This window comes from Entelurus aequoreus, linkage group LG02, assembly GCF_033978785.1.
Source record: "Entelurus aequoreus isolate RoL-2023_Sb linkage group LG02, RoL_Eaeq_v1.1, whole genome shotgun sequence".
NCBI lineage: Eukaryota > Metazoa > Chordata > Actinopteri > Syngnathiformes > Syngnathidae > Entelurus > Entelurus aequoreus.
In genome coordinates this window covers 44,777,152-44,803,606 of record NC_084732.1, presented here as the reverse complement: position 1 = coordinate 44,803,606, position 26,455 = coordinate 44,777,152, and the positions used below count along the sequence as shown (strand labels likewise).

Sequence of the window (26,455 nt, the reverse complement as noted above, 5' to 3'; positions counted from 1 at the left end):
AAAATGCTGAATGTGGATTTTAGCTCTGCATTTAATCAATTGTACCTAATACAATATGATAGCATATATCTGTATCATGAATCAATTTAAGTGGACCCCGACTTAAACAAGTTGAAAAACTTATTCGGGTGTTACCATTTAGTGGTCAATTGTACGGAATATGTACTTCACTGTGCAGCCTACTAATAAAAGTCTCAATCAATCAATCAATACACTGGTTTCATAGCTGAGCAACCTGTGCACCTGGATACTGGAGTTCCTCAGCAACATCAGGATGGAAAACAACACATTATCCACTCTTTTCCTGAACATTGGTACATCTCAGGGCATTGAATCGATTGTTGCTGGACTCCTCTTACAAGTATATTCTCCAATTTCCCTGAGTGGTGGTCAAGTTTGCTGTCGACAATGACGACTCAACCTGAGCAGTGGTATTTAAAAGGTAGTTTATGATTTTCCAAGGTTTTGACAAGCACAATATTAGCTTCACAATCACTCAACATGAGCAGAAAGAAGCAACTGAAGGCACTTAAATTAATACAACTGTATTTATTAAAGGAAATAGCTGTCAAACTAACAGTTTCCCAATTTAAACACATTGAGGTCAAAGAGACATGGTCGAATAAAAAAAAAAAGTCAAACAACACAGATAAATATTACAGCTTCAACGAAATTCACAGGCAGACAAAAGTGAACAGATTAAACTAATTGAATCCTTCTCCACACCAAAAACCATAAATAAACAATATTCCTTATACAGACAAATGTTAAATTAATTTTGAAGTGCACTGGCTGGAAGAGATAGCACACTGTTAAATAAGGTTGCAGTTATCAGTGCAAAACAATATAACACAATACAAACTAAATAGGAATGTATTTTTCATCGGGAGGACTGTAAGCATTAGGATATTTAATGTAAACTTACTTTTGTAATAATGCACTGTTGGGATAGTGACAGACCAACATTACTGTTGTGAGGGGTATTAATAAGGTTAACTCTCCAATAATGCTAAGGATATCAGTGTGTTGCTACTGCATGACAATCATAACATCTTTCTGGTCACACAATGTTGCATCCAGTGGTTCAAAGATCCATTACAGGGTGAATGAGGCACCACCGTGGATTTGAGGCATCAGTTAAAATCTTTTTGCATCAAAACACGTCTCATAAAACAACCATCATTAGCTCTGAAAGGATAACGCCGTAAACAACCCATCAAATACAGTAATCTAAAACCAAAACTTTAAACATTAAAATGTCGCTCCGCAAAATATTTCAAGAGCCTCGTTTTTGCTAGTAAAAGATTATGTATGAAACTGTAATGTATAAATGTTAACTCTGTGCATATGTCACACATTCAACACTATTCTTATTTAGAGTAAACAAAGTGTAACAGATGACCACACAAAATACAAACAGTCCTTAAGAAATGCTCAAAATATCACTGCCAGCTATTTTTAACTACATTTCGATGTAATTAGGATTTTTGCCAGCATATGGCTTCTGCAGGGAATATGTGATTTCTTCAGCATTAACAAAACAACTGCCTTGACAGTGAATGCAGCCACAAACCACTTGCAGCCTCTTTTTGAGGGCTTTGTCAGATAGTGATGGATTTAAGTCACTTCAATTGGGGGCACAAATTCACCTCAGTGTATTTTTTTCGTACATAGCTTATTATAAACAATCCATGTTATCTCAAATATAATTTATATCCTTGCCTTCTAACAGCAAACCTTGCGTCATATTTATTTAACATACATTGCAAAGTACTGCACAGCTGCTTTACTTTGCTTGTATTTTTCCAAAAAAGCCGAGCACCATCAGTGGAACATCAGTAGTATGTTTCAGTTTGTAGGTCAAATTATCTGGGTGTGACATCAAATACTTTCACAATAAGGTGCCATTGGACTTGGATGCTCACAATCTTTCATTACACCCACAAACCAGAAACAGATGTTTTCTTCTACAGGCATTAAGTCCTAAAAGATCAAACATTTCCAAAAAATAAATTGAATATTCTATTCAAAAGGTGGCGAAAAAAGCAGAAAGTAGTCGTGGGCGATGTTAACAGCACCGGAAGTAAAATCATTCAGGCCCGGTTCCGTCAGACTGTTACATGTGTAGTAGTTGCACTCCTACAATATTAGTTATTGTTTCTCTGCAGAGCCTCACACAGGTTGTGGTTTGGATCGGGCTCCTTACTCATGATGTCCACACACTCCCATTCCCCGCTACGGCTGGACCGCTTCACGGCTTCCACCACCGTCTGCACATACAGGCCATCCTCAAAAGTGGGTGCCATGGCAACTGGCCCGCGTGCCCATGACCTACGCTCTTGGTGAGCCTGGAATGACTGTCTCAGTGCTTTGACCATGGCACCCAGCCCTTGCAGGTGAGGCAAAGGTATGTCTTTCGCGTCAGGTCCAACCCAGCCTCCGTCGGCTAGCAACAGCTCTTCACTCGTGGTGCCGTTGCGCTGACCGTACAGCTCTGTCCCCCGGGCAACCAGTCTCCCGCTGGATCCAACTACCATCACCTCATGCACAAATGAGCCTGGCATGTTGAAGTTCAGGGTCACAGTGCAGCACACGCCACCTGAGGATGCCCCCATCAACATTTGGAAGAAACAAAAATCGTCGCTGGTGACACGGCGGATTCCTCTGATGGTGTCATTTTGTTGAACGAAGGTCCGCAGCAGTCCGTGAACGCGATGTGCCCGGGCCCCAGTCAGGTAACTTAAAAGGTCGATAATGGCGGAACCTACGGTGTGCAGCCCACCTCCCCCCATCAGGTCTTCACAAGTCCAACCGTACGACTGGTCCAGGAGGCTAGGGCCATAAACGCGCACGTCGCAGACCTGCACTTCACCCACGTATCCGTCCACCAGCAGCTGCTGCATTGCCACAAAAGCAGGTAGGAAACGCAGCGTATTACCCATGATGCTAAGCAGCTGGGGGTAATACCTGGCTGCATTTACCATCTGGAAAGAATCCACAGCAGTAGCAGCTTTCTCACATATAACATTCTTACCTATGCCTGCAGAGAGAGAAAGAGAAAGGAAAATGTAATTGGATTCAGATAATATTCATGATTGATTTCTCACTTGACAATAGTTTGACAATGAGCTCTGAGTATGTGCCTTTACGGTCATCTAGTGTCTAGTTTTAAGTATGTCTAGTATAGAACGAGTAAAACAATACAGTATTGTGTTTGAAGTTAAGGTATCAAGGAACAATTAAAACATGGATAATAAATTTATAAAATCACAAGTTGTTAAAATGTTATCGAAAAAAGACTCAAAACATTGCAACTGTTGCAGCAAGATAGTTTTCATATTGAGTTTCAATCATTTCCCTGCTGTGCTTTTAGCATATACATAGGGCTGCAACTAACGATTAATTTGATAATCGATTAATCTGTCAATTATTACTTCGATTAATCGATTAATAATCGGATAAAAGAGACAAACTACATTTCTATCCTATCCAGTATTTTATTGAAAAAAAACAGCATACTGGCACCATACTTATTTTGATTATTGTTTCTCAGCTGTTTGTAAATGTTGCAGTTTATAAATAAAGGTTTATTTAAAAAAAAAAAAAAAATAATAATTTTTTTTTTTAAATAAAAAAAACCAAAACAACAAAAACCCTTTGCGCATGCGCATAGCATAGATCCAACGAATCGATGACTAAATTAATCGGCAACTATTTTAAAGGCCTACTGAAATGAATTTTTTTTATTTAAACGGGGATAGCAGATCTATTCTATGTGTCATACTTGATCATTTCGCGATATTGCCATATTTTTGCTGAAAGGATTTAGTATAGAACAACGACGATAAAGATTGCAACTTTTGGTATCTGATAAAAAAAAGGCTTGCACCTACCGGAAGTAGCGTGACGTAGTCAGTTGAACATATACGCAAAGTTCCCTATTGTTTACAATGATGGCCGCATGAAGTGAGAGAGATTCGGACCGAGAAAGCGACAATTTCCCCATTAATTTGAGCGAGGATGAAAGATTTGTGGATGAGTAAAGTGCAAGTGAAGGACTAGTGGGGAGTTGAAGCTATTCAGATAGGGAAGATGCTGTGAGAGCCGGGGGTGACCTGATATTCAGCTGGGAATGACTACAACAGTAAATAAACACAAGACATATATATACTCTATTAGCCACAACACAACCAGGCTTATATTTAATATGCCACAAATTAATCCTGCATAAAAACACCTGCGTGTTTGTTATGCTAGCTCCTAGCTCCTCTGCTAGCTCCTAGCTCCATAGAACACGCCAATACAATTCAAACACCTGATCAACACACACAATCACTCAGCCCAAAAGACCGTTTACCTAACCCAAGGTTCATAAAGCTTATATATTTTTAAAAAGTTACGTACGTGACGCGCACATACGGTCAAGTTATCGAATGTTTAGCAGCCAAGGCTGCATACTCACGGTACCTGATATTCAGCTGGGAATGACTACAACAGTAAATAAACACAAGACATATATATACTCTATTAGCCACAACACAACCAGGCTTATATTTAATATGCCACAAATTAATCCTGCATAATAACACCTGCGTGTTTGTTATGCTAGCTCCTAGCTCCTCTGCTAGCTCCTAGCTCCATAGAACACGCCAATACAATTCAAACACCCGATCAACACACACAATCACTCAGCCCAAAAGACCGTTCACCTAACCCAAGGTTCATAAAGCTTATATATTTTTAAAAAGTTACGTACGTGACGCGCACGTACGGTACGGTACGTGTTATGCTAGCTCCTAGCTCCTCTGCTAGCTCCTAGCTCCATAGAACACGCCAATACAATTCAAACACATGATCAACACACACAATCACTCAGCCCAAAAGACCGTTCACCTAACCCAAGGTTCATAAAGCTTATATATTTTAAAAAAGTTACGTACATACGCAAAAAAAAGCCAAAGCTGCATACTCACAGTAGCACGTCTGCGTCTTTGTCATCCAAATCAAAGTAATCCTGGTAAGAGTCTGTGTTGTCCCAGTTCTCTACAGGCGTCTGTGTATCCAAATCAAAAGTCCTCCTGGTTAGAGTCTCTGTTATCCGAGTTCTTCCATCTTGACTGCATCTTTCGGGAATGTAAACAAAGAAGCGCCGGCTGTGTACTGTTGTGGCTGACTACGTTCGAAAAATACGTCCATTTCGCACCGACAACTTTCTTCTTTGCTTGCTTGGCTTCCTTCTCCATAATGCAATGAACATGATTGAAACAGATTCACGAACACAGATGTCCAGAATACTGTGGAATTATGAAATGAAAACAGAGCTTTTTCGTACCGGCTTCAATGTGGAAGGCATACCCGTGTTCGTCGGGCTACGTCACGCGCATACGTCATCCTCAGAGGCGTTTCGAACCGGAAGTTTAGCGGCAAATTTAAAATGTCACTTTATAAGTTAACCCGGCCGTATTGGCATGTGTTATAATGTTAAGATTTCATCATTGATATATAAACTATCAGACTGCGTGGTCGGTAGTAGTGGGTTTCAGTAGGCCTTTAATAATCGATTTTAATCGATTTAATCGATTAGTTGTTGCAGCCCTACACACATGTATACCTGTGGTACGATTTCTCATGTTTGAAAAGGATAAACAAAAAAAGTCTGCTTCCTGCTACATGAGATGTAGTTCATAGATAATCAAATGCAAAGACCAATGAGGCTTCACTGCTATGGACTTCCATGGCGGGCAGGGCACACACAGCCAGGAAGTTGTAACTATAAGAGGAAGCTGAGGTCAATGCTTAGGAATTCCATTACAAAATGGGATAAATCTCCTCTGCACGCAGTGTTCTAATGATATTGTCAGATAGTTATTGCTTTCAATGATACAATACGACCACATGGGAAGGACTGTACACATGAAAGATTTTACTGCAGAACACAACTTTTTTTTTTTTTAATTAGCATCTTTAAAAATTGGTAGTGAGCCCAGTTACAGCAACTCTGATCAGACAGCTGAGTCACGTGATGTCACATAGGCCAGTTGTTTTCCACGGACGCTAACATCAGACCCATTTCCAATAAGCACTATGGGTCAGTTGAGTTTGGTACATTGGATATTTTTGGCGTTTTCATTGCAATGGGTCTTCTCTTTTATTTTTTTTAAATGAGGCCTAATTCCTGATTGATTTTGTGTTGGTTCAGAACATAATTGCTATTGTCACAAACATCTGACAAGAGATACAAGCGGTAAAAATGGATGGATGGATTCATATACAAAAGTGTGGCTGCCATTGTGTATGTCTGTGGAGTGTTTGTCATGACCTCTTACCCAGTGCTTTGACAGCAATTTGCCTCGTCATTGAGGGCGGAATATAAATGCAAACAAGGTCGACATCTTGGTGCAGCAGGACATCGTCGGATCGACTTGTGTGAAACGGGATACCAAGCTCGTTTGCCAGGCTGCACGCTTCCTCTTCGCTCCTCCCCCAGAGTGCATGAACCTCAAAGCCCTCAGCTTTCAGCAAAGGGACCAGCACTCGTGCTGTGCTCCCTGTGCCAAACACGCCAACTCCAGGCAGCATGACAGCGCCAGTCCCTACAGCCTTAGGTTGAAACCATGGCGATGCTCAGAGGCGGCACGACATCTGTAAAGTTGAAGTTTACAATGGTGTTTATAGGGAAGTTGCTGGTTTATGTACCACAGAGAATTACAGCGCAAAAACTGCTAAATATTGACACCCCCCGAAAAATAATATAAACCTGATACAATCTGATATGTCTGTTTACAAAAAGAGAGAGCACCACCCTCAAGAAAAACTGAATCCTGGATTATGCCCCTGCGTTAAGGCGCCCGGGTGCGCTACTCTGGCTTGTCCCCCACCCTCCAAACCCTCCGGCACAGACTGCCTACTGGGTGGGTTTAGAAATTATTTTCATTCTACGCAAGAAACAACTAAAGAGTGGCCGTAACAAGGCGACCTTTCCTAAATAAACAGATAACAGATATCCATCCATCCATTTTCTACCGCTTGTCCCTTACAGGGTCGCGGGGGTGCTGGAGCCTATCTCAGCTGCATTCGGGCGAAAGGTGCTGTACACCCTGGACAAGTCGCCACCACATCGCAGGGCCAACACAGGTAGACAGACAACATTCACACGCTAGGGCCAACTTAGTGTTACCAATCAACCTATCCCCAGGTGCATGTCTTTGGAGGTGGGAGGAAGCCAGAGTACCTGGAGGGAACCCACGCAGTCATGGAGAGAACATGCAAACTCTACACAGAAAGATCCAGAGCCCAGGTTTGAACCCAGGACCTTCGTATTGTGAGGCACACATACTAACACCTGTCCCACCATGCTGCCAGATAACAGATATACTCTATTCAAATCAGGAGGAAAATTAAATAACAGTGAGGCCATGATACAATATAAATGAAGCCCATCAATTAAAACCTTAGACCAGTGTTTCTCAAACTGTGGCACGTGCGCTCCACCTAATGATATGCCAAGGAACCACTTGATTAAAGTACAGTGTTTTATTTTCCCATATTCAAACACATTGTTACTGTTTCAACTGTGTTTAATACTACAGTGGCCAAAAATAATAAATGCACTTGGTAAATAACACCTGTGCCTTGTTTTTAATGAATACTTAGGCCTACTACAATACTGTATTTGAGAGCCAAGTGTTTTCTGAGGTGGTACTACGTGAAAAACGTTTGAGAACCCCTGCCTTAGACCTAACATATGCCTGGTACTCTATGCAAGTAAATAAAAAAACACTACATGCGCAAATAAAACATGTCACATTGACATTCAGACCAGCTTTTTTTATCCGCAGTCTCACAGCAACTTACTTTAACATCCCAATCCCCATTCACGTCAACAGCTGAATATAATATCTGAAAAAAATATTAAACACACATGAATAGTTATTTTAGGCTTACAGTCAATATTCTAGTAAATAGTTGTTAGCATATAGAGCACCTGGCAGCAGTGTTGCACAACTTTCTCTAATAAAGCTTTAGAGTAAACTGTTAAGTCTTGGGTGTGTTTTAAGGGAGGAAACACAAGTGTTTACCTTAAAAACACACACCAGCGATTATTATGCTAGCTCGATTTGTGTTGCTAAATCCTGTTTTACATACACCGTATCATGGGCACCACGTTAGTTCTATCTAGGCTAATAAATACAAGTCGACAACTTGATAATATTTCAACGATTAACCACAGATAAGACAGACATTAGAGTCAGTGAGCATTGTGATAAGGCTTGCTAGCACGTTTGTCAGCTAACAAGCTAGCAGGACAATTTAAATCAAACGCCTTCCGTGAAAAGTTTAAACTGTGCCGCTTCTACAAGAACTTAACACACATTAAGTCCAAAAACAAATAACATAACTTTAGATACTTACTGTATTTATCCCGTCGAGTCCATCAGCGACTGTGGCAAGTGTTCTGACGGGCGCTGCCCAGTTGCTAATGGTAACTTCAGCATAGACGATGAAAGTGAGTGGTCAATCAGAGACACTAAAACAACAAGATTGCGCACACTTTGGAACAGCATGAGCTAGATTATCTTCCCAGAATTTTTTTTTTAAAATAACTTGTATGTTTATAATACAAATATTGTGATATTGCTAAATGCAAAGCATAATGTGAGCAGTAAAAAACACTGTAGTTTATTTTACTGGTCATTAACTTCGACGTACAGTTGCCAATTTTTCCCGGAAGTGTTGGAAAAACACACACTTTACTGATCAAATGATCACAAATAATTTTGTGATGTTGTGAGGATTTCTTGTACACAACAACGTCTGTTTTATACAGTAATCTAACATGATTAGTATCATCATAATTACGGCTATACAACATGTTTGACACTATCACTAGTATTAATGTAAATATTTGCATATGGTTGTCGTGTACATTTATAGTGGTGGAAAAAAGACATTTTTATCATTTTTAAAAGCCGTTTATTATGTTTTGTTTCTTATAATCAAATAACGTTGACAGTATATCTAGATATGTAAAACCACCAGGACACCACTGGGGGCGGTAGCTTTTTAGCAGGGGTGCTCGTGTGGCTACAAAACCGCAAGGGATTCTGGGACTTTTAGTTCTAAATGGCGGGCTGTTTTGTTGAAAACATAACGAAGAAAACTAGTAGATACGTGCCAGCTTTTTAAAAAATATTTTTTTCCAATTTAGCACACTTTATGTTTTATTTGTGTTTATTTGAGGTATAATTGCACGTATGAAGCCGTGGTATTGCAAAAAAGCTGGTTCGATTCGGTGGAAAATAAACAGGAAGTTGTTAGCAATTGTGGGACGTGTAGTTCCGGCAGCAGGCCGCCGAAGGAGACGCTGCACAGGATAAAGAAAGGCCATTAAAATAGTCTTAATTGGTCCTGTGGGTTGCTTTTTTTTCGACTTGGCGCGGGTGTTAAAATGCCTGGGTTCACCTGCTGTGTCCCGGGCTGCTACAGCAACTCTCACCGGGACCGGGACTTACGCTTCTACACGTTTCCAAAAGACAACACGCTCAGGGAGCTGTGGCTGAGGAACATCTCCCGGGCCGGGGTCAGTGGTTGCTTTAGCACCTTCCAGCCCACCACGGGTCACCGTGTCTGCAGTGTGCACTTCGTAGGCGGGAGGAAAACCTACACCATCCGAGTACCGTCGCTTTTCCCTCTGAGAGGTGTGAACGAGCGCAGAAGTCGACGCGGATGTTCCAAGAGGGTGTCTACAGCCGCTCCTGGAACCCCCGCCGCCGCTGCAGCCACCACCGGGATTGTCATCAACACCGTGCTGGGCAACACGGCCGAGGGCGCCGACGCCCTCGCCACCGGCGACAGCATTACGGTGGTTCAGATCGGCCAAAACGGAGAGTACATCGGCACGGCGCGGCTGCCCGTGGCAACAGAGGGGTCGTACACCGCGCCCATTGGCGACGCCAGCGAATTAACCGCCGACGACTCCTCCGCTGACGGAAAGCAGCCGCCGGTGCAATACGTCAGCGTCACCAGCAGCCCGCTGGACCACTCGTACTCGCTGACCACCGGCACCACGTCCACCGAGCTGCTGCGCAAACTCAACGAGCAGCGAGATATCATTGCCCTCATGGAAGTGAAGATGAAGGAAATGAAAGCCACCATCCGCCAGCTCAGGGTGGTGGAGGCCAAGCTGCAGGAGGAGGTGCGGGAACGCGACCGGCTGCTGTGCGGCAACGCGGCGGCCCTGAAGAAGATATAATATACGAACTCGTCTAGACATACGGACAGAGGATGAGGATTTGTACACAAATATTGTATTTTCAACCAGTACAGAGCTGATTTTCATAGCCCTGGTGCGTAAAGATGTCTAGTTGGGCAGTTGCAGAAAAGATGACCTGTTGCGCAATCGTTGTCACCAACTGCTATTCCATCCTCCGCAAACTCACAACTTTGCATATTGCAAATATAGACTAACAATCATGTCTGTCCGTCAGGAAGGTTACATTCTTAAGATTTGTTCTTTATTTTTGTGAGTTGCTACAGGTCGCTGGCATATGGTAAACAAAAACACATGGTTAGAGCTGCAACCGTTAATCGGTTGAATCGATTAATTCGATGTATAATCTGTTGCTGTTATTAATCGTTTGAGTGTAATTTGTAAAAAAAAAAATCATCCGGACCACATTGGAGTGCCCTGAAATTAAATACATGATGTGAAAAACAATGGAGCGCATGAGAGTGGTGGCGTGTGCGTGCTGGAATCTGTGTGGCGGATAACATCGTTTTAAATTTTTTTAAAATCATTAATTCAAACAATGTTAAGCATATATTTTTTATTTCAACCATTTCCCCTAGAACGCATTGAGGCAATAACTGTCTTTTGTCCAATTACTCAATTGATCGAAGACAGTAATCCATAAATTAGTGCACTTCCAAACAGTCGATGTATCTGATGGCAAAACACCCTTTTGTGGCATTCTTAATGACATCTAAAACATATCAGAGCCTTTTTTTAAAAATTCGGGTGTGGTTGCAACATGCTAACATACAACTAGTTTCTACAATGAGTGCGTGTGTTTGTGCGATGGATGCATTTAATGTGCTTGTTTGTGCTCGGATGTTTCCAAACTCATACAATAGAAATATTAGTGACCGATTTTCTCTGTTTCTCGCAACATGTGCTCTAAATGCACAATATGTTACATGAACACATTTCTGATCTCTAGACTGACATTTGTGCCCAGCTTTCACATTGAAGTAAATGCCATTTTGAAATAGATCTGTTTCATGCAAGTTATTTCAGATCCTTTGCCTGAACTTTGCAGATGTAAAGACACACCTGCACAGCAAATTGTGATCAACATGTGCTGTATTTTCAAATTGTTTCAGCGTTTCTATACAATTCTATAACAGCACATTTAAGTGTATTTTTATGTTTTAGTAATGTGTTTCCCTTTGTGCAGGTTCCTGTGGAGATGATGGTGTTGTTGCAACATTGTTTCCTCCCTGTAGGTGGCAGTAACCTCTGAGCATCTTGGATGGTCTTTCACTTGATGGTTCTAATGTGGAAGTGTTGACATGGTAAATATACAACAAGTTAGTGTCCTGTTCTTTACACTTGGACTGACGTGGTTTAAACACCAGTCATGAAAATAGTACGTGTCAAGAGGAAAGCTACCAAGAGACGTATGAAACGGGTATTGACGAGAGAGAGCTGACACAGACGAGTAATCTCATCTGGATTTATTCTGTATTTTTTCACTTCCAACCCATGTTGCATAAGGCCTTAATCCAAGCACAGTCAATCACATTTACCCAACTCTTACCTTCATTCTCAATGGCAGCCATTGTTGCACTCTAACCCTTTACGTTCAGCCCAAATAAAAATAATGATGGTAATTTTTGTTGTATTATTAAATGTTATTCTGTTTCTGTAGCTCATCCACAGTCATGCATTATATTAGGTACATCAGCAGGATTGAAGGGTTGGCTTGCTGCTAAGTGTGAGTCTTCATCTGGAAGAGCAGCCTCTTTACATGCAGGTAAATGCTTCACTATTTAAACATGTAGTGTCAAAAACGTATAGGCCCTTGCTATATGCAGATCATGCACCCTGTGCGTAAAGCCTCATGATCTGTGGGGGCTCCATTTTGCATGAAGAGATGCATGTAAAATGTCAATGAGTGGCAGTGGGTTTCATATGACTTTTTACTGCAAACTTGTAACAGAACATAATTCAGAAAAACTGTCAATCTTTTGCCACTTCCCCTTAAAATATACCCATTCAACGAAAAAAACATTCTCTTTACAGAAGTAAAACAAATGGCCAGGATATAAAAAATCGAGGGCTTAGCGGTAAAATAAGATTCATTTTGTATAAATCTTAAAAGGGAACTACACTTTTTTATTTGACCTATCAATCATAATGCCTATATGTAAACAACCTTTTTTACGCTATCTAATTTGTAAAATATGGCAAGTATGAGGTGGCTAACAATGCAGCTAATGGGAGTACACTATTTCACCCATAAAGGCCTCTAAAAGCACCCAAAAAGCGCCAACAATACTCCATTTACATCTTGTGACCTAAATATAAACCAAGTATTAGCGATATTTTTATTATAAGTGCTAACACAGACAAACTATTTTTAGCGGTGCTGTGATCACAGAGAGCTAGTTGGCTTGGCAAGCTACAGTATTGACATACTGAGCCACGGCTGTTGCTGCTGCATAGCCACTGAGCTGGTGAAAACAATCTAGATCTGGGAGTCTCAAACTGTGATACGTGTGCCACTTGTGTGCGGGCTCCATCTAGTGGTACGCCAAAGAATCAAAGTACACTGTTTTATTTTTCTATATCCAAACATGTTACTGTTCCAACTGTGTGTAATGTTTCAGTGGCCAAAAATATTACATATACTTGTTAAATAAAACCTCTGCCTTGTTTTTAATGAACACTTAGGCCTACTATGCTACTGTATTTTAATGTACCTGATCATGATGGTGGTACTTGGAGAGCCAAGTGTTTTCTAAGGTGGTACTTAAAAACAAAAAACAAAAACAAAAACAGAAGGATGAAGCCATAAACCGACAAGTTGGTCAACTTTGACATCCAATTTATATTCGGAGATGGCAAGAAAGACACGAAAAGAAGCTTGTTTGCGGCCCCTTTTTAATTTTTAATCCTTAGTGAGGATTATCACTCGGAATCCCAGTGAGAGCAGACATTGTACAGTAAGTGATTGTTTTATTATGTCCGTAGTTTGTATATCTTGTTCAGTACTTAACATTACTTTAGTGTTTCATTAAAGGTGGATCTGTTTAGCACACAGCTTCTAAAACGTGCAGCTCATCCTCCCTATATTCAAGCGAAAAAATATAAGGTCATCATTTGTACCAAAGTAGTCGTCGTTGTCTCCCATGAAGTCTGCCATGATTCTAGTGTTGTTGTTGAAGGAAAAAGCAAACACTGTGATGCGTCTGTGAATTTAACACAAATGATTAAAATGAGCAAAATACGTAAGTATTATTTATTATGAATGTGTCTGCTACCAAATTGCATTTACACTTGCAGTGTATATATAAAACAATAATGGAGGTTTTTAGATGTTTTTCAAAACGCTTTAAAGGCGTAACAGATACATTCTCATTACCTGCATTGTTAGCCACCTATTGCTAGCAGTTATTTAAAGTTAAAGTACCAATGATTGTCACACTACGGAGCCCCTAAAGGGACATGGGAATTTTTTTTTTTTTAGACATGTATCTCGTGGCCACGAGAAAGTATCTCGTGGCCACGAGAAACTTTCTCGTGGCCACGAGAAAGCATTGGATGCGTGCTGATGGTTTGGTGTGTGTTAAAATGGCAGTTTAGGAGTTAATATGGCTGTATTTCCAGATAGGACTTTCCCCCATGTGTGTTGTGGCAAAATGTGAATGCTTGATTAGTAGGTGTGAGACAAACACTTTATCTTCCTGGTTATTGTAACGCTACGTGTTTGACATTATTTAAGACTTTATCATGCCCGGGAAAGGACAGTTTTCCTCTTCTGTGGCTGTGGGGGGTGGGCGTGGCTTGCGGACCTGCAGTGAAGCGGAGTGTGTCAGTTAGTCCCATGTTGATGTGATCAAACTTCTTTCTTGCTTGGAAGATACACACACAATTGTAACTGTTATTTCTTCCTGCACATAATAAATATGAAGCAGAATGAGTCTAACACCAGCCAATAATGTTAAATATCTATAGTACAGACATTTAGCCATGAAAATATGGAGCTGTGTGTGGTGTTTGTCCACTCTCCAAGGTAAATACTGTACATTATTATTACATTGCTTTATAAAAACAATGTAGTTGTTAGTAGTACATTATATTGTATTTATTGTTTTATACAATATTTCTTACCTAAAAACTTGGTTTATTTTTAAAGGCAATGTTACAATCTGTTTTGGGGGGTGATTTAATTTCAATGGGAGACGTTGATTTGAGATACGAGTGTTTTGAGTTAAGAGCTCCGCCACAGAGCCAATTAAGCTCGTAAATAGTGCTTTTGTACTGTAGATTCCATAGTTGTGATCCAGCCACTTTTGTGGTCGGTCTGTGCAATGCTTTCTATACAATACATATTTATTAGTGCAGTCTAAAGATGTTCTGAAATCCGTCCTAACACCACAGTGCCACAACACTTGTCATTAATGTGTCCTAAGCACCGCAAGGTGACAATGTGAAAAGTGTGTGCCAAACATCTATACAAACAGCTGGAGCTGCTGACAAAGTAGCCGCCGTGGTGAATTGATTCAGGCCAGTGGCTTCAGACACAGACAGATTAGTCTTCAGTTAATGGTCGTATTAAGCCGCAGATTAACAATGGGATGTCTTTCCTCCTCTCTCAGCGTACAGATGTGAACCGGGACTTACACTAATGCATAGTGTTAGCCATCTGTGGAAGAACTGTCATGTGGGATTTGGAAGGGTATGAAGGAAGTGGATGGTAAGGTAAGGGAATGTGGCTGTCCGTCTTATAATGGAACGTCTTTCTGTGGATCAACTTAGCTTGGCTCACATATGAGTTGGTTCTCTTGTTCGCTGCCACGTTGAACCCTAAGTTTGTCTACATTCTCCAACAACACTCATCATGTATCCACCTGCCGTCATTACACTTGATAGCAATGGTGAAAGGCAGGATTTAGTTGCAGATCAGTGTTAGTTTCTTGTTGTGCCACGCTATTACTCATCCCAATATACGTATTTTCATTGTGTGTCACACAGGTCCTAAATACCAAAGACCGGAAATTAGAATGCTTTAATCCAACGTGCTGTGTTGGGATGTGTGCTGCAATTGGTCCAGCCCTCTCATGATGCGCAAGCGCGCGCGCGCACACACACACACACACACACATACACACACACACACACACACACATACACACACACACACACACACACACACACACACACACACACACACACACACACACACACACACACACACACACACACACACACACACACACACACACACACACACACACACACACACACACACACACACACACACACACACACTAATCCAGCTGGATTGTGTGTTCGGTAGTTTTGCAATCTCATGAATTCCCAACGGATGGTGGCAGACAGGACGCATCACATTTTGTGGATTTTCCATCCAGCAGGAGTGTCACATCAGAGCCTCTCTACTTTGGAGGAGGCACTTAGCTGTGCCGGACTCTGCTGAGGCCAATGATGAAGTCCCAGACAGGCGCCACAGCGTTACTGCTGCCAATCGCCTTGTGTCTTGGTAAGATTATTTCGGTCAAGTTTCCACGTTGTTCCGTTTTGTGTGTTGTTCCGTTTTCCCCTCTTCTTCTTTGGATCCTGAATTTGAATATACATTTACTTTATTTACAAAGTAGTTATACTAACTGATAAAATACATCACATCCAGTGAAACTGAAGAGAGTGTGGCCGCAGCCATAACTTATCTTACTTTCAAGCATTACAATGTGAATGTTATAAATTGTCTCTGAACAGCATTTAAAGCATTGTAGTTCATTACTAAATGTGGGCATATAGGTGCTCTAGCTGTCCAGCAACTAAAGTCAGATTGGTTGCAGACTAAACGGAAGTGTGACATAGATAACCAGCTAAAGTATTTCTCTGCATATTGCAGGAATATTCAACTAAATTGTTTTGGGGGTCACATTTTCAGAGGGCTAAGGACTGGTGGGCAGGACTTCTCCCTTCACTATTAGTCTTATTCTGTATATTCTACAGCAGACATTTGATTCTGATCTATTTATTTTGTCAGAGTTGCAGGATCGCTCTGCTGTTTTTAAGGAAATTGTGCAAAATTATGAGTCTCAAGTTTTTTTTAACTGCATTTGAACAAGCTACAGTAACACCTTAGTTCCATAAATCACATTCCGAAAAAAATTGTAACTACCAAAAAAGAGACAACTTCAAGATGTGCCTTGAGGAACGCCTCAGTTATGTAAACCACAAATTTTGGACCCCAGTGTTCTATGTTTGCTAGCAAGGTTAGAATGTCAATGCAGGGATCTGCCAATGTGTTTACAGTTGTCCAAAATGTTTGTCTCCCAAGTTTTGAACTGAACTTTGGGGCCGGTATGGTTTCATTCCCTGGCTGGATTGGTACCTGGGGGCACCAGTCGATTAGCCATAGGCATATAGCATATAGCAACTGGCAGGCTAGAAAAACCGGCCTGCAAGTTCAATTAAAAAACAAATTAGAAGAGACACTTTTGCAGAAGAACACAAAAGCACTGTCGTACCATAGAGAATCTTTGACTAGCTTTTTGGCAGTAGGTCCATAAAAACAGCTGAGTGCTCCTGTTGCATAGACAGGGTTATTTCCCCCCAATATTGAATAATGCAAACAAAAATCAAATATCCTCTGCAGAGGATGTTGGGTCTCAAGAATATACAAAATAAGAACATGTAATGACCGTGTGCATTATATACTGTGGCTCACTTTTCCTTTGGATCATGTATAAATTGTGACATTTATGACCATGACACATATACAGTAGAAAAAGTGTCATTAGTGGAGGATGCCAGAGGAGGTACATGTAAGGTTTCTTAGTCTGTGTGGTGTACCAGGCCTTACAGAAGTTGTGATAATCCAAAAATACCCGTGGAGCACAGAGAACATTCATAAGGCAGGAGTGACCCTTATCTAAACTTTGAAACGCATGTGGAAGAGATGGGCCTGACTCCCAATTTCAATTTCAATTTCCTTTATTTAACCAGGTAAAGACTCATTGAGATTAAAATCTCTTTTTCAAGAGCGACCTGACAAAGAGGGCGGCACAAACAAAGTTACAATAATAATTACAACAAGACAATACAACAGAACAACAGCAGTCATACTACAACAGGTCAAAAATTATTTAAAACGATTAAGTATAAATTCAATTTAAAAGCAAGTACATTTCCCAAGAGAACTGGTTTCTCGATATTTTAAAATGAACTTAAACTCCCCCAAAGTGGGAGTACAGACAGTAGCACCTCCCCCAATATGCCCTGCACCTCAGAGGTCGTCTCCCATCTTGTTTGTGGGATGTGGTTATGTTGGCATATATCTGTATGTAGCATTTTATGGTCATACTTTATTACCTGACCGCAATGATGGATTGCTGTTTATGGCACTGGCGTTTGGCCGTGGCATGAACCTCTTTTGACCTGGCTTGGTCCCTCACCTAAACATCAAATTAATTCATTGATAACAATTATAATTATTGATATTATTCACACTCTAAAAAAAGGAACACTGCCGACCAGCTAGCTGCTTCGTACTGGACCAGCAGCCCACATTGCTAAATGAGTGTGAAACCCAGCAGCATGGTAGCGAAATCATACCTTTTCAGAAGAAATAGAGGTGTTTTGTGTATTTGATCAATGCAGTCAGCCTTTGTTTATGTAAGCCCACAATGATTTAGGCTTTCACAATGTGTAATCCCTCCAGATGAATACAACGCAACATATTTTTGCATCTATTTGAGCCTTACAAGCATCCGTCTTCATGAGCAAATAGGCATTTATTGTACAAAGGAAATCCTCAAATGAACCACATTCATATTTTCTGCTTGTTCCGTGTCATGTGCTTTTATTAAAACCTCTCCTCTTCTGCAGGCTTGGTCCACATCTGTAATGGAGCAGCTATTTCAATTTCATGTGGGTCCATCTACAAGAGTTTTGCTCAGTGTTTACTGACACTCGGGGACAGTTTGGTGGACACACAAAAAGATCAGGACATGCAGGACATTGATGCAATCTGCAGGTGAGATGTGTCGGTCACCCACTCTTGTTTCTCTTTTGCTTTTATGACTTTTAGACAGACAAGACTGACACACTATATATTGTAATGCAGTCAAAAGCTTGTGTGATCTAGTATGTTCTTGACTTTGTCCATCTGAACCGTCTTATCAGCAGTGTTGCCACTGATTACTCCTTTAAAAAGTTACTCAGTAACTTTTTGGATTATTTAATTTTAAAAGTAACTAAATTAAGATGACCAGTTAAAAGGTCAAAATAATGACTGTATTTACAGCATTTTGTGTTGCTTGCTGCGGAGTATGTATTAGATAAGGGGCGCAGGTGTGATTTTGGAACTGGGGGGAACCAACTAGTACTCTTTCTACAAGTATCACCACTACTGTACTACCTCTGTTTGCAAACTGCCCACATTTAGTATGATTCGGGTTGTTGATGAAATGTTTCGCCAATATATTGCCCCGGTTTTAGTATACTGGGACAATATATTGCACAACTATCTAGTAGATGTTCTGAAATAAATCGATTAACATGAGAATTGCGATTTTTATTCTTTCTGATACTAATTTGATAAATACATTTTTTAAAATGTATTATAAAAATATATACAGTAGCCAATGGTGACGTCCACTTGGCTCTCTTCTTCCCCTCCTTCCTCATCTTTGCCAATGTCTTTTGCATAAAAGTCTTCATGTAAAAATAAGATGGATATATTTTCTGTCTAGGGCTGGGGTGCCCAAACATTTTGCTTCCAAAGGCCAAAATTAGAATGTACTTATGGGCCATGGACCAAACACAACCTTTTAAACAAACAGACTGAAGCATTTAGACCCATACCCACATACTGTATATGTAAAGGTGAAACTCAGAATATGTGAATATCATGCAACAGTTTGTTTATTCCACCAATTACATTTACAAGGTGAAAGTAATTTATGACATAAGCTTATAACATGGAACTCAAAATATTATAAGCCTCCTTTTTATATAATTTTGATGATTGTGACTTACAGTTTAAGAAAACCTTGAATGGAAAATCTCATAAAAATTGGGGTTTTCAAAAACTGTAAGCCATGATCATCAAAATAATAACAAATAAAGGCTGGACATATCTCACTTTGCAATTAATGAATTTTAATCACATATTACTTTCCCATTTGAAGGTTAATTGCTGACATGAATGCACAATATTTAAATGTTTTGAATTTCACCTGTATAAGCTATAAGGTACATTCGAAAGATAGCAACTAGTTAGCCTTGCGGATATGTCATCAATGATTGTGTGAGCTTGAGAAAGATCAGTAAGAATATGTATTGAATTTGGGAAACCACTATTTGGCGGACCAAACAAAATGACTTGGCGGGCCAAATTCGGTCCCTGGGCCCCCTTTTGGGTACCCCTTGTCAAAGTAAAGAGTTCCATGCATTGGTGACTCAGTCTGTGCTTTTCTTTATTGAGTAGAGTTGCAAAAAAAACACAGTAAGGTCAAATAAAGTTACCAGTGCCAGCACCTTGTTTTCCTGAATGTAATAGTGTTTCACACCTTCTTCATCAATGGGGATGGGAATTGATAAGATTTTTTCGGTTCCGACTTTGCTTAACGATTTGGTTCTTTATCGGTTCTCTTATCGATTCTTGTTTGGGAAAAAAAGAGAAAGAAAAGGTGGATTAACATCCATTTAGTTTAGTTAAGAGGTAACATGACCTTAGAACGCCTAAAGTGAGGTTTTACAGGCACATACACTACCGTTCAAAAGTTTGGGGTCACATTGAAATGTCCTTATTTTTGAAGGAAAAGCACTGTACTTTTCAATGAAGATAACTTTAAACTAGTCTTAACTTTAAAGAAATACACTCTATACTTTGCTAATGTGGTAAATCACTATTCTAGCTGCAAATGTCTGGTTGTTGGTGCAATATCTACATAGGTGTATAGAGGCCCTATTCCAGCAACTATCACTCCAGTGTTCTAATGGTACAATGTGTTTGCTCATTGGCTCAGAAGGCTAATTGATGATTAGAAAACCCTTGTGCAATCATGTTCACACATCTGAAAACAGTTTAGCTCGTTACAGAAGCTACAAAACTGACCTTCCTTTGAGCAGATTGATTTTCTGGAGCATCACATTTGTGGGGTCAATTAAACGCTCAAAATGGCCAGAAAAAGAGAACTTTCATCTGAAACTCGACAGTCTATTCTTGTTCTTAGAAATGAAGGCTATTCCACAAAATTGTTTGGGTGACCCCAAACTTTTGAACGGTAGTGTGCATAGCATAGAAAAAATACCTAATTGAAAAAAAATATAAGAAATTAATATTGTTCTGTAGAATTTAACAACATGAATCATGTGGAATTTACACAAGAATTAAACATTTTGTAACATTTGATATTAACTTATTACATGCAAAGTGAGGTTTGTCAAGCCTTGTATTTATTATAATGTTGATGGCTATGGCTTAAAGTTTATGAAAACCTTGAATTGAAATCTCAATTGTGGGGTTTCAAAAACTGTAAGCCATAATCATCAAAAATATAACAAATAAAGGCTTGATATATCTCACTTTGCATGTAATGAGTTAATATCACATATTAGTTTTACATTTTAAGTTGATTGCTGACATGAACAGACTTTTACACAACATTCTAACTTTTTGAGTTTCACCTATATAACGGAAATGACTGAGTAAAAATGTTGTTGGAGGAAAAGGTGCAACGTGTCTCTGACTACAATTCAACATTGATTTACTGAATATTAGGAGTGTCTACTGCAGCAAATAAATGCAATCTTTTGACCACAAACTTAGACGCTGCTTGGTGACATTTGTCTAGCGGCAGACGTAAACTGGAGCGAGTACTGCCTGCCTCAGAGCCAGTCAGAATCTGTCTCCCGTCATTCTCATCTAAATGAGAAGGCATTCATTTCAATTTAACAAATAATAGCGCTAAAATGATAGGGAGGTGTTAGTTAGTACCTGTTCAAATGACGTGCTGGCGTCACTGCTGCTGGGATGAGATAGGAGCGGTTAAAAATGCGATTTTCATTTATAATTATTGGATGCTGTATGTTCAAATGTTTCAGCACATTGCTCGTATGGCCTCCTCTTGATGAACTAGCAGCCTTATAATTATTACAAGGAGCGCTGTTGCAATCTTTTCTTGTAAAATATAGTCAACTTTAGAGCATTTGTTCCACCCGGGTTCCGCCATTTTGTGATCTGACGGCATCACACATGTTGCGTAATGAAGTCATCCCCAACCCGGAAGAATCGTTAAGGGAACCGTTTGGAAAAAATGGCAAGAGATTCCAAGGAATTGATACCCATCCCTATTCATCAAAGTACAAAGGTGCCATCCACTTGGCTCTCTTTTTCACCTCTTCTCTCTCTCCACACTGCCGTCTTTTTCATCGTTTTTTGCAACCATCTGTCCATCCATTTTCTACCGCTTGTCCCTCTCAGAGCTGCGGGGATGGCTGTAGCCGATCCCAATTGCATTCGGCATGGAAAACTATAATCATTCCTTATAACACAGGTTTCATACTCATGGCCAGTGGGCCTAATCTGGCCCAACACATCGTTTTATATGGCCTGTGAAATCCTGGAAATGATGTGTCAGAAAAGTACTTTATCTTTTCTTACTACTTCTGAACAAAATGATAAACGCAACACTTTTGTTTTTGCTCACCATAGTTCATGAGTTAAACTCAAAGATCTCAAACCTATTCCTCAAAGACCTATTCGTCTCAAATATTGTTCTGTCTAAATCTGTGTTGGTGAGCATTTCTTCTTTGCCAATATAATCCATACCACCTCACAGAAGTAGCATATCAAGACGCTGATTAATCAGCATGATTATTGCACAGGTGTGCCTTAGGCTGCCCACAATAAAAGGCCACTCTGAAATGTGCAGTTTTATCACAGCACAGTTCCACAGATGTTGCAAGTTTTGAGAGAGCGTGCAGTTGGCATGCTGACTGCATGAATGTCCACCGGAGCTGTTGCTTGTGAACTGAATGTTCATTTCTCTACCATAAATAAGCCTTCTCCAAAGGCGTTTCAGATAATTTGGCAGTACATCCAACCGGCCTCACAACCGCAGACCATGTGTAACCACACCAGCCTAGGACCTCCGCATCCAGCAGGTGTACCTCCATGATTGTGTGAGACCAGCCACTCGGACAGCTGCTGCAACAATTGGTTTGCATAACCAAATAATTTTTGCACAAACTGTGATAAACCGTCTCAGAGAAGCTCATCTGCATGCTCGTCTTCCTCCTCTGGGTCTCGACCTGACTGCAGTTCGTCGTCGTAACCGACTAGAGTGGGCAAATGCTCACATTGGATGGTGTCCAGCACGTTTGAGAGGTGTTCTCTTCACGGATTAATACCGATTTTCACTATTCACGAAAGATGGCAGACAGCGTGAGTGTCGTCGTGTGGGAGAGCGTTTTTTTGATGTCAACGTTGTGAATCAAGTTGGGTGGGGACAACGATGTTATGGACAAGGAAAGCAAGTGCATTTTATTAATTGCATTATGAATGCACAGAGATACCGTGACAAGATCCTGAGGCCCATTGTTGTGCCATTTACCCGAGACCATCACCTCATGTTGCAGCATGACAATGTACGGCCCAATGTTGCAAGGATCTGCACACAATTCCTGAAAGCTGAAAACATCCCAGTTATTGTATGGCCAGCATACTCACCGGACATGTCACCCATTGAGCATGTTTGGGATGCTGTGGTTTGGCGTATACGACAGCGTGTTCCAGTTCCTGCCAATATCCAGCAACTTCACAAAGCCATTGAAGTGGACCAACATTCCACAGGCCACAATCAATAACCTGATCAAGTCTATGCGAAGAAGATGTGTTCTACTGCGTGAGGCAAAAGGTGGTCACACCAGATACAGACTGCTTTTCTGATGCTCCCTCTCCCCCCAGATCCCAAATAAAGCAAAACTGCACAATATTTGAGAGGAATAGGTATTTTGTGTATATAGTAGAAGTTTAAGATCTTTGAGTTTAAATGATGGAAAATGGCAAGAAAAACAAAAGTGTTGCGTATATATTTTTGTTCGGCATTAGTGTATTCATTCTATTTATTTTGACAGAAGAAATAGCTGTACTACGTGCAATTGCATTTCTTTTAAACTTAAATGTTACCTAATAATGCAAATATATTAGATTATCATACATTCCAAAAACATTGTTTAAATATATATAAATCCTCAAATATCTGCTTTACTTATGAATGATTTCAAAGGAAGTTATCCATCAAATTGTACACTGTAAAAATGACAATAGATTTTATAGTAAAAAAAAACAATCGCCAGAATTCTACCGTACAATTACCTTAATACACAGTAAAAACTAATTTTTTTTAGATTTTATGATAAAAAACTGGCAGCTCAGTGACCAGATTTTTACTGTAAAAATATGTTCATGTTTTTACATTTACAGTACAGTGATATGCTGTAAAAACATGTGGATTTCACTGTAAAATTCTGGCATCTGAGCTGACAATTCTTTGCTGTAAAATCTACAAATTTTTCTTTTACAGTGTACATAAAAAAAGAATACAAATCTATCAATTACAAGGGCAATTTTGTAATACTATGTGGTGAATCCCTACCTATTATTCACTGTTACAAACGGCAGCTATAATTGCTATATGGCCCTCAATGAAAATGAGTTTGACACCCCTCACATACAATATTTATAGTCACAAATAACGTTTTGTATCAGACCCAGTGCTGATGTAGGTATCGTAATGTTTCTTTACAAAGCCGCCAACTACGCTTACATGCATATGGCAGCATGTTTTTACGCAGAATTTTTTTTAACTAGTTCACAATTTCTTATTGCTTATGTCATCCTTGTTCTTGAAGACCACATATATATACAGTATATATATACACTACCATTCAAAAGTTTGGGGTCACCCAAACAATTTTGTGGAATAGTCTTCATTTCTAAGAACAATAATAGACTGTCGAGTTTCAGATGAAATTTTGAGCGTTTAATTGACCCCACAAATGTGATGCTCCAGAAACTCAATCTTCTCAAAGGAAAGTCAGTTTTGTAGCTTCTGTAACGAGCTAAACTGTCTTCAGATGTGTGAACATGATTGCACAAGGGTTTTCTAATCATCAATTAGCCTTCTGAGCCAATTAGCAAACACATTGTACCATTAGAACACTGGAGTGATAGTTGCTGGAAATGGGCCTCTATACACCTATGTAGATATTGCACCAAAAACCAGACATTTGCAGCTAGAATAGTCATTTACCACATTAGCAATGTATAGAGTGTATTTCTTTAAAGTTAAGACTAGTTTAAAATAATCTTCATTGAAAAGTACAGTGCTTTTCCTTCAAAAATAAGGACATTTCAATGTGACCCCAAACTTTTGAACGGTAGTGTATGTATATATATATATATATATATATATATATATATATATATATATATATATATATATATATATATATATATATATATATATATATATATATATATATATATATATATATATATTTATTCTCTCTTCTGTGTCAACATTATATTTCTTTAAGTGTTTTTCCTTACCAGGGGCAGCCCTCACAACTGTGACTTCTTCCTTTTTTTTCCCTTTTAAAGGTCTTGGAATGACTTCCATGTTTGTGCCAACACAGCCATGTCTGGCTGCCCCAGAGAAGCAGCAGCAGTGTGGGAGTCCCTAAGACAAGAGTCCAGGAAGGCCCAGTTCTCTGGAAACCTCTATGACATGTGTGCCAGCCTCACCACCCTGGCTCCCAGCACCGTGCCTGCACCCCTGACCCCTCCCACCTCAGAACAGACCAATCAGGAAACACTAAAGGGTCGAACGTACCAATGGCGCCCTGACCTCACTATGACGCTCTTTCCAATATGTAGCACTTTGTTAATGCAGCTCAGGCTCTAGTTAAGTCTTAATCATTTGTACTCATGTTTGCTCAGAGACATTTGTTTTGTTTGTTTGCACTTGTTTATTTTATTCTTGCATATATTATTACTTTGTTTATGCCACGAGTGTTGACAGAAATGCATCTTTAACAAGATAAAGAGGATTATAGCTTTATTTTCATTTCATTTTTCAATCACACAGTTGATCTAGACCAGGGGTGGGCAATTAATTTTTACCGGGGGCCGCATGAGCAACCCGAGCACTGCTGCAGGGCCACATCGACAATATTTCAATTAAATTTTGCTCAATATTATTTTTGATATATACCGTAAGATAAATAATTATAATTAATAATAATAGTAATACTTCAACATAGTGTGTGTAACAGCATTCCATGACTAATATAATAAAATTAACATTAAAAATAAATGACAGTAAAATAAGCACACATATGACTGAGGAGTCATAGTGTAACTTTGTGTGGTGTTTGAGTTATCCGACTTTTTGTGTGGCCGTAAACGCACCAGTGGTTTAGTGCTATGCGTGTTGGTGACAGATGACAAGTTGGTTTTGGCCTGGTTTGTACGGCAGAAAATGACTAGTTTTTCGAGATAGAAATGTTTTACTCATGTTTTTGGTGTGGTTATGTCCGAATATAAACAGTTTTGCTCAATAAAGTGATTGATATAATTCCTGTCCTCGAAGCATCTCGATAGACGTTACAATAATTGAACGGTGTTCAATTGAACGATGTTGACGAACACCGTTAGGGCCGCTTGTTGTCACTGTCACTCAAAGTTGCATTGCAAAATTACATAGAATAAATATGTTTATTTTGTTTAGAATTCAGATGGGATTTGATTTGGTGCGCGGCATATACTTGCTGCGCGCAGCAGACGCTTGAGCAGTGCGCAATTGCGCAGGCACGCACCTTAGAGGGAACGTTGCTTTGCAGTCCATGTCTTGTTGGAAACACGCCATTCGTCATCATATTTTCTCTTTTTAGCGTCTCGGGTGTAAACCGTGCATAGCTTGTCGCTGCATGTGCACCTTCACTCGCAGGTTACACACGGACACACGCCCATAAATAATACTTTTCAAAATAAAAGCAGCACAGTTGTATTGCGCGCACGACATAGATGTTTTTTCAACTTTATTTTGTAATTCACTCACAATCACGCACACGCATACGTCCACACGGAAGTAATACAAATAACGATTTTCAAAACAAAAGCAGCACCGTTGT

General features: G+C 39.9%; 3 protein-coding genes across 4 annotated transcripts; 2 read left to right on the top strand and 1 right to left on the bottom strand.

Annotated features, from left to right (window-relative positions):
• Nucleotides 1-429: 429 nt before the first annotated feature.
• Nucleotides 430-8,797, bottom strand: gfod2 (glucose-fructose oxidoreductase domain containing 2). 2 transcript variants are annotated; one of them, XM_062027426.1, is made up of 4 exons: nt 8,413-8,797; nt 7,855-7,899; nt 6,327-6,642; nt 430-3,040 (listed from the first exon to the last, which is right to left on the bottom strand). In XM_062027426.1, the coding sequence occupies exons 3-4, from the start codon at nt 6,577-6,579 to the stop codon at nt 2,148-2,150; spliced, it is 1,146 nt and encodes a 381-aa protein (XP_061883410.1). In that variant the 5' UTR covers nt 6,580-6,642; nt 7,855-7,899; nt 8,413-8,797; the 3' UTR covers nt 430-2,147. The 2 variants fall into 2 exon arrangements, with proteins under 2 accessions (XP_061883410.1, XP_061883409.1); XM_062027425.1 differs by lacking the exon at nt 7,855-7,899 and having other exon boundaries at nt 8,413-8,796.
• A 307-nt stretch (nt 8,798-9,104) lies between these two features.
• Nucleotides 9,105-11,270, top strand: thap11 (THAP domain containing 11). Its single transcript, XM_062027427.1, has one exon. The coding sequence runs from the start codon at nt 9,449-9,451 to the stop codon at nt 10,250-10,252; it is 804 nt and encodes a 267-aa protein (XP_061883411.1). The 5' UTR covers nt 9,105-9,448; the 3' UTR covers nt 10,253-11,270.
• A 3,546-nt stretch (nt 11,271-14,816) lies between these two features.
• nrn1lb (neuritin 1-like b) lies at nt 14,817-25,782 on the top strand. Its single transcript, XM_062067755.1, has 4 exons — nt 14,817-14,986; nt 15,658-15,785; nt 18,140-18,287; nt 24,924-25,782. The coding sequence occupies exons 2-4, from the start codon at nt 15,728-15,730 to the stop codon at nt 25,225-25,227; spliced, it is 510 nt and encodes a 169-aa protein (XP_061923739.1). The 5' UTR covers nt 14,817-14,986; nt 15,658-15,727; the 3' UTR covers nt 25,228-25,782.
• The last annotated feature ends 673 nt before the right edge of the window (nt 25,783-26,455 follow it).

Excerpts from the sequence above, each read along its gene's own strand:
- gfod2 (XM_062027426.1), bottom strand. The coding sequence starts at position 6,579 with ATGCTGCCTGGAGTTGGCGTGTTTGGCACAGGGAGCACAGCACGAGTG. Across the intron at positions 3,041-6,326 it reads AATTGCTGTCAAAGCACTGG|GCATAGGTAAGAATGTTATA; the intron begins GTAAGAGGTCAT and ends CTCTCTCTGCAG.
- thap11 (XM_062027427.1), top strand. The coding sequence starts at position 9,449 with ATGCCTGGGTTCACCTGCTGTGTCCCGGGCTGCTACAGCAACTCTCAC.
- nrn1lb (XM_062067755.1), top strand. The coding sequence starts at position 15,728 with ATGATGAAGTCCCAGACAGGCGCCACAGCGTTACTGCTGCCAATCGCC. Across the intron at positions 15,786-18,139 it reads GCCAATCGCCTTGTGTCTTG|GCTTGGTCCACATCTGTAAT; the intron begins GTAAGATTATTT and ends CCTCTTCTGCAG. Across the intron at positions 18,288-24,923 it reads GACATTGATGCAATCTGCAG|GTCTTGGAATGACTTCCATG; the intron begins GTGAGATGTGTC and ends TCCCTTTTAAAG.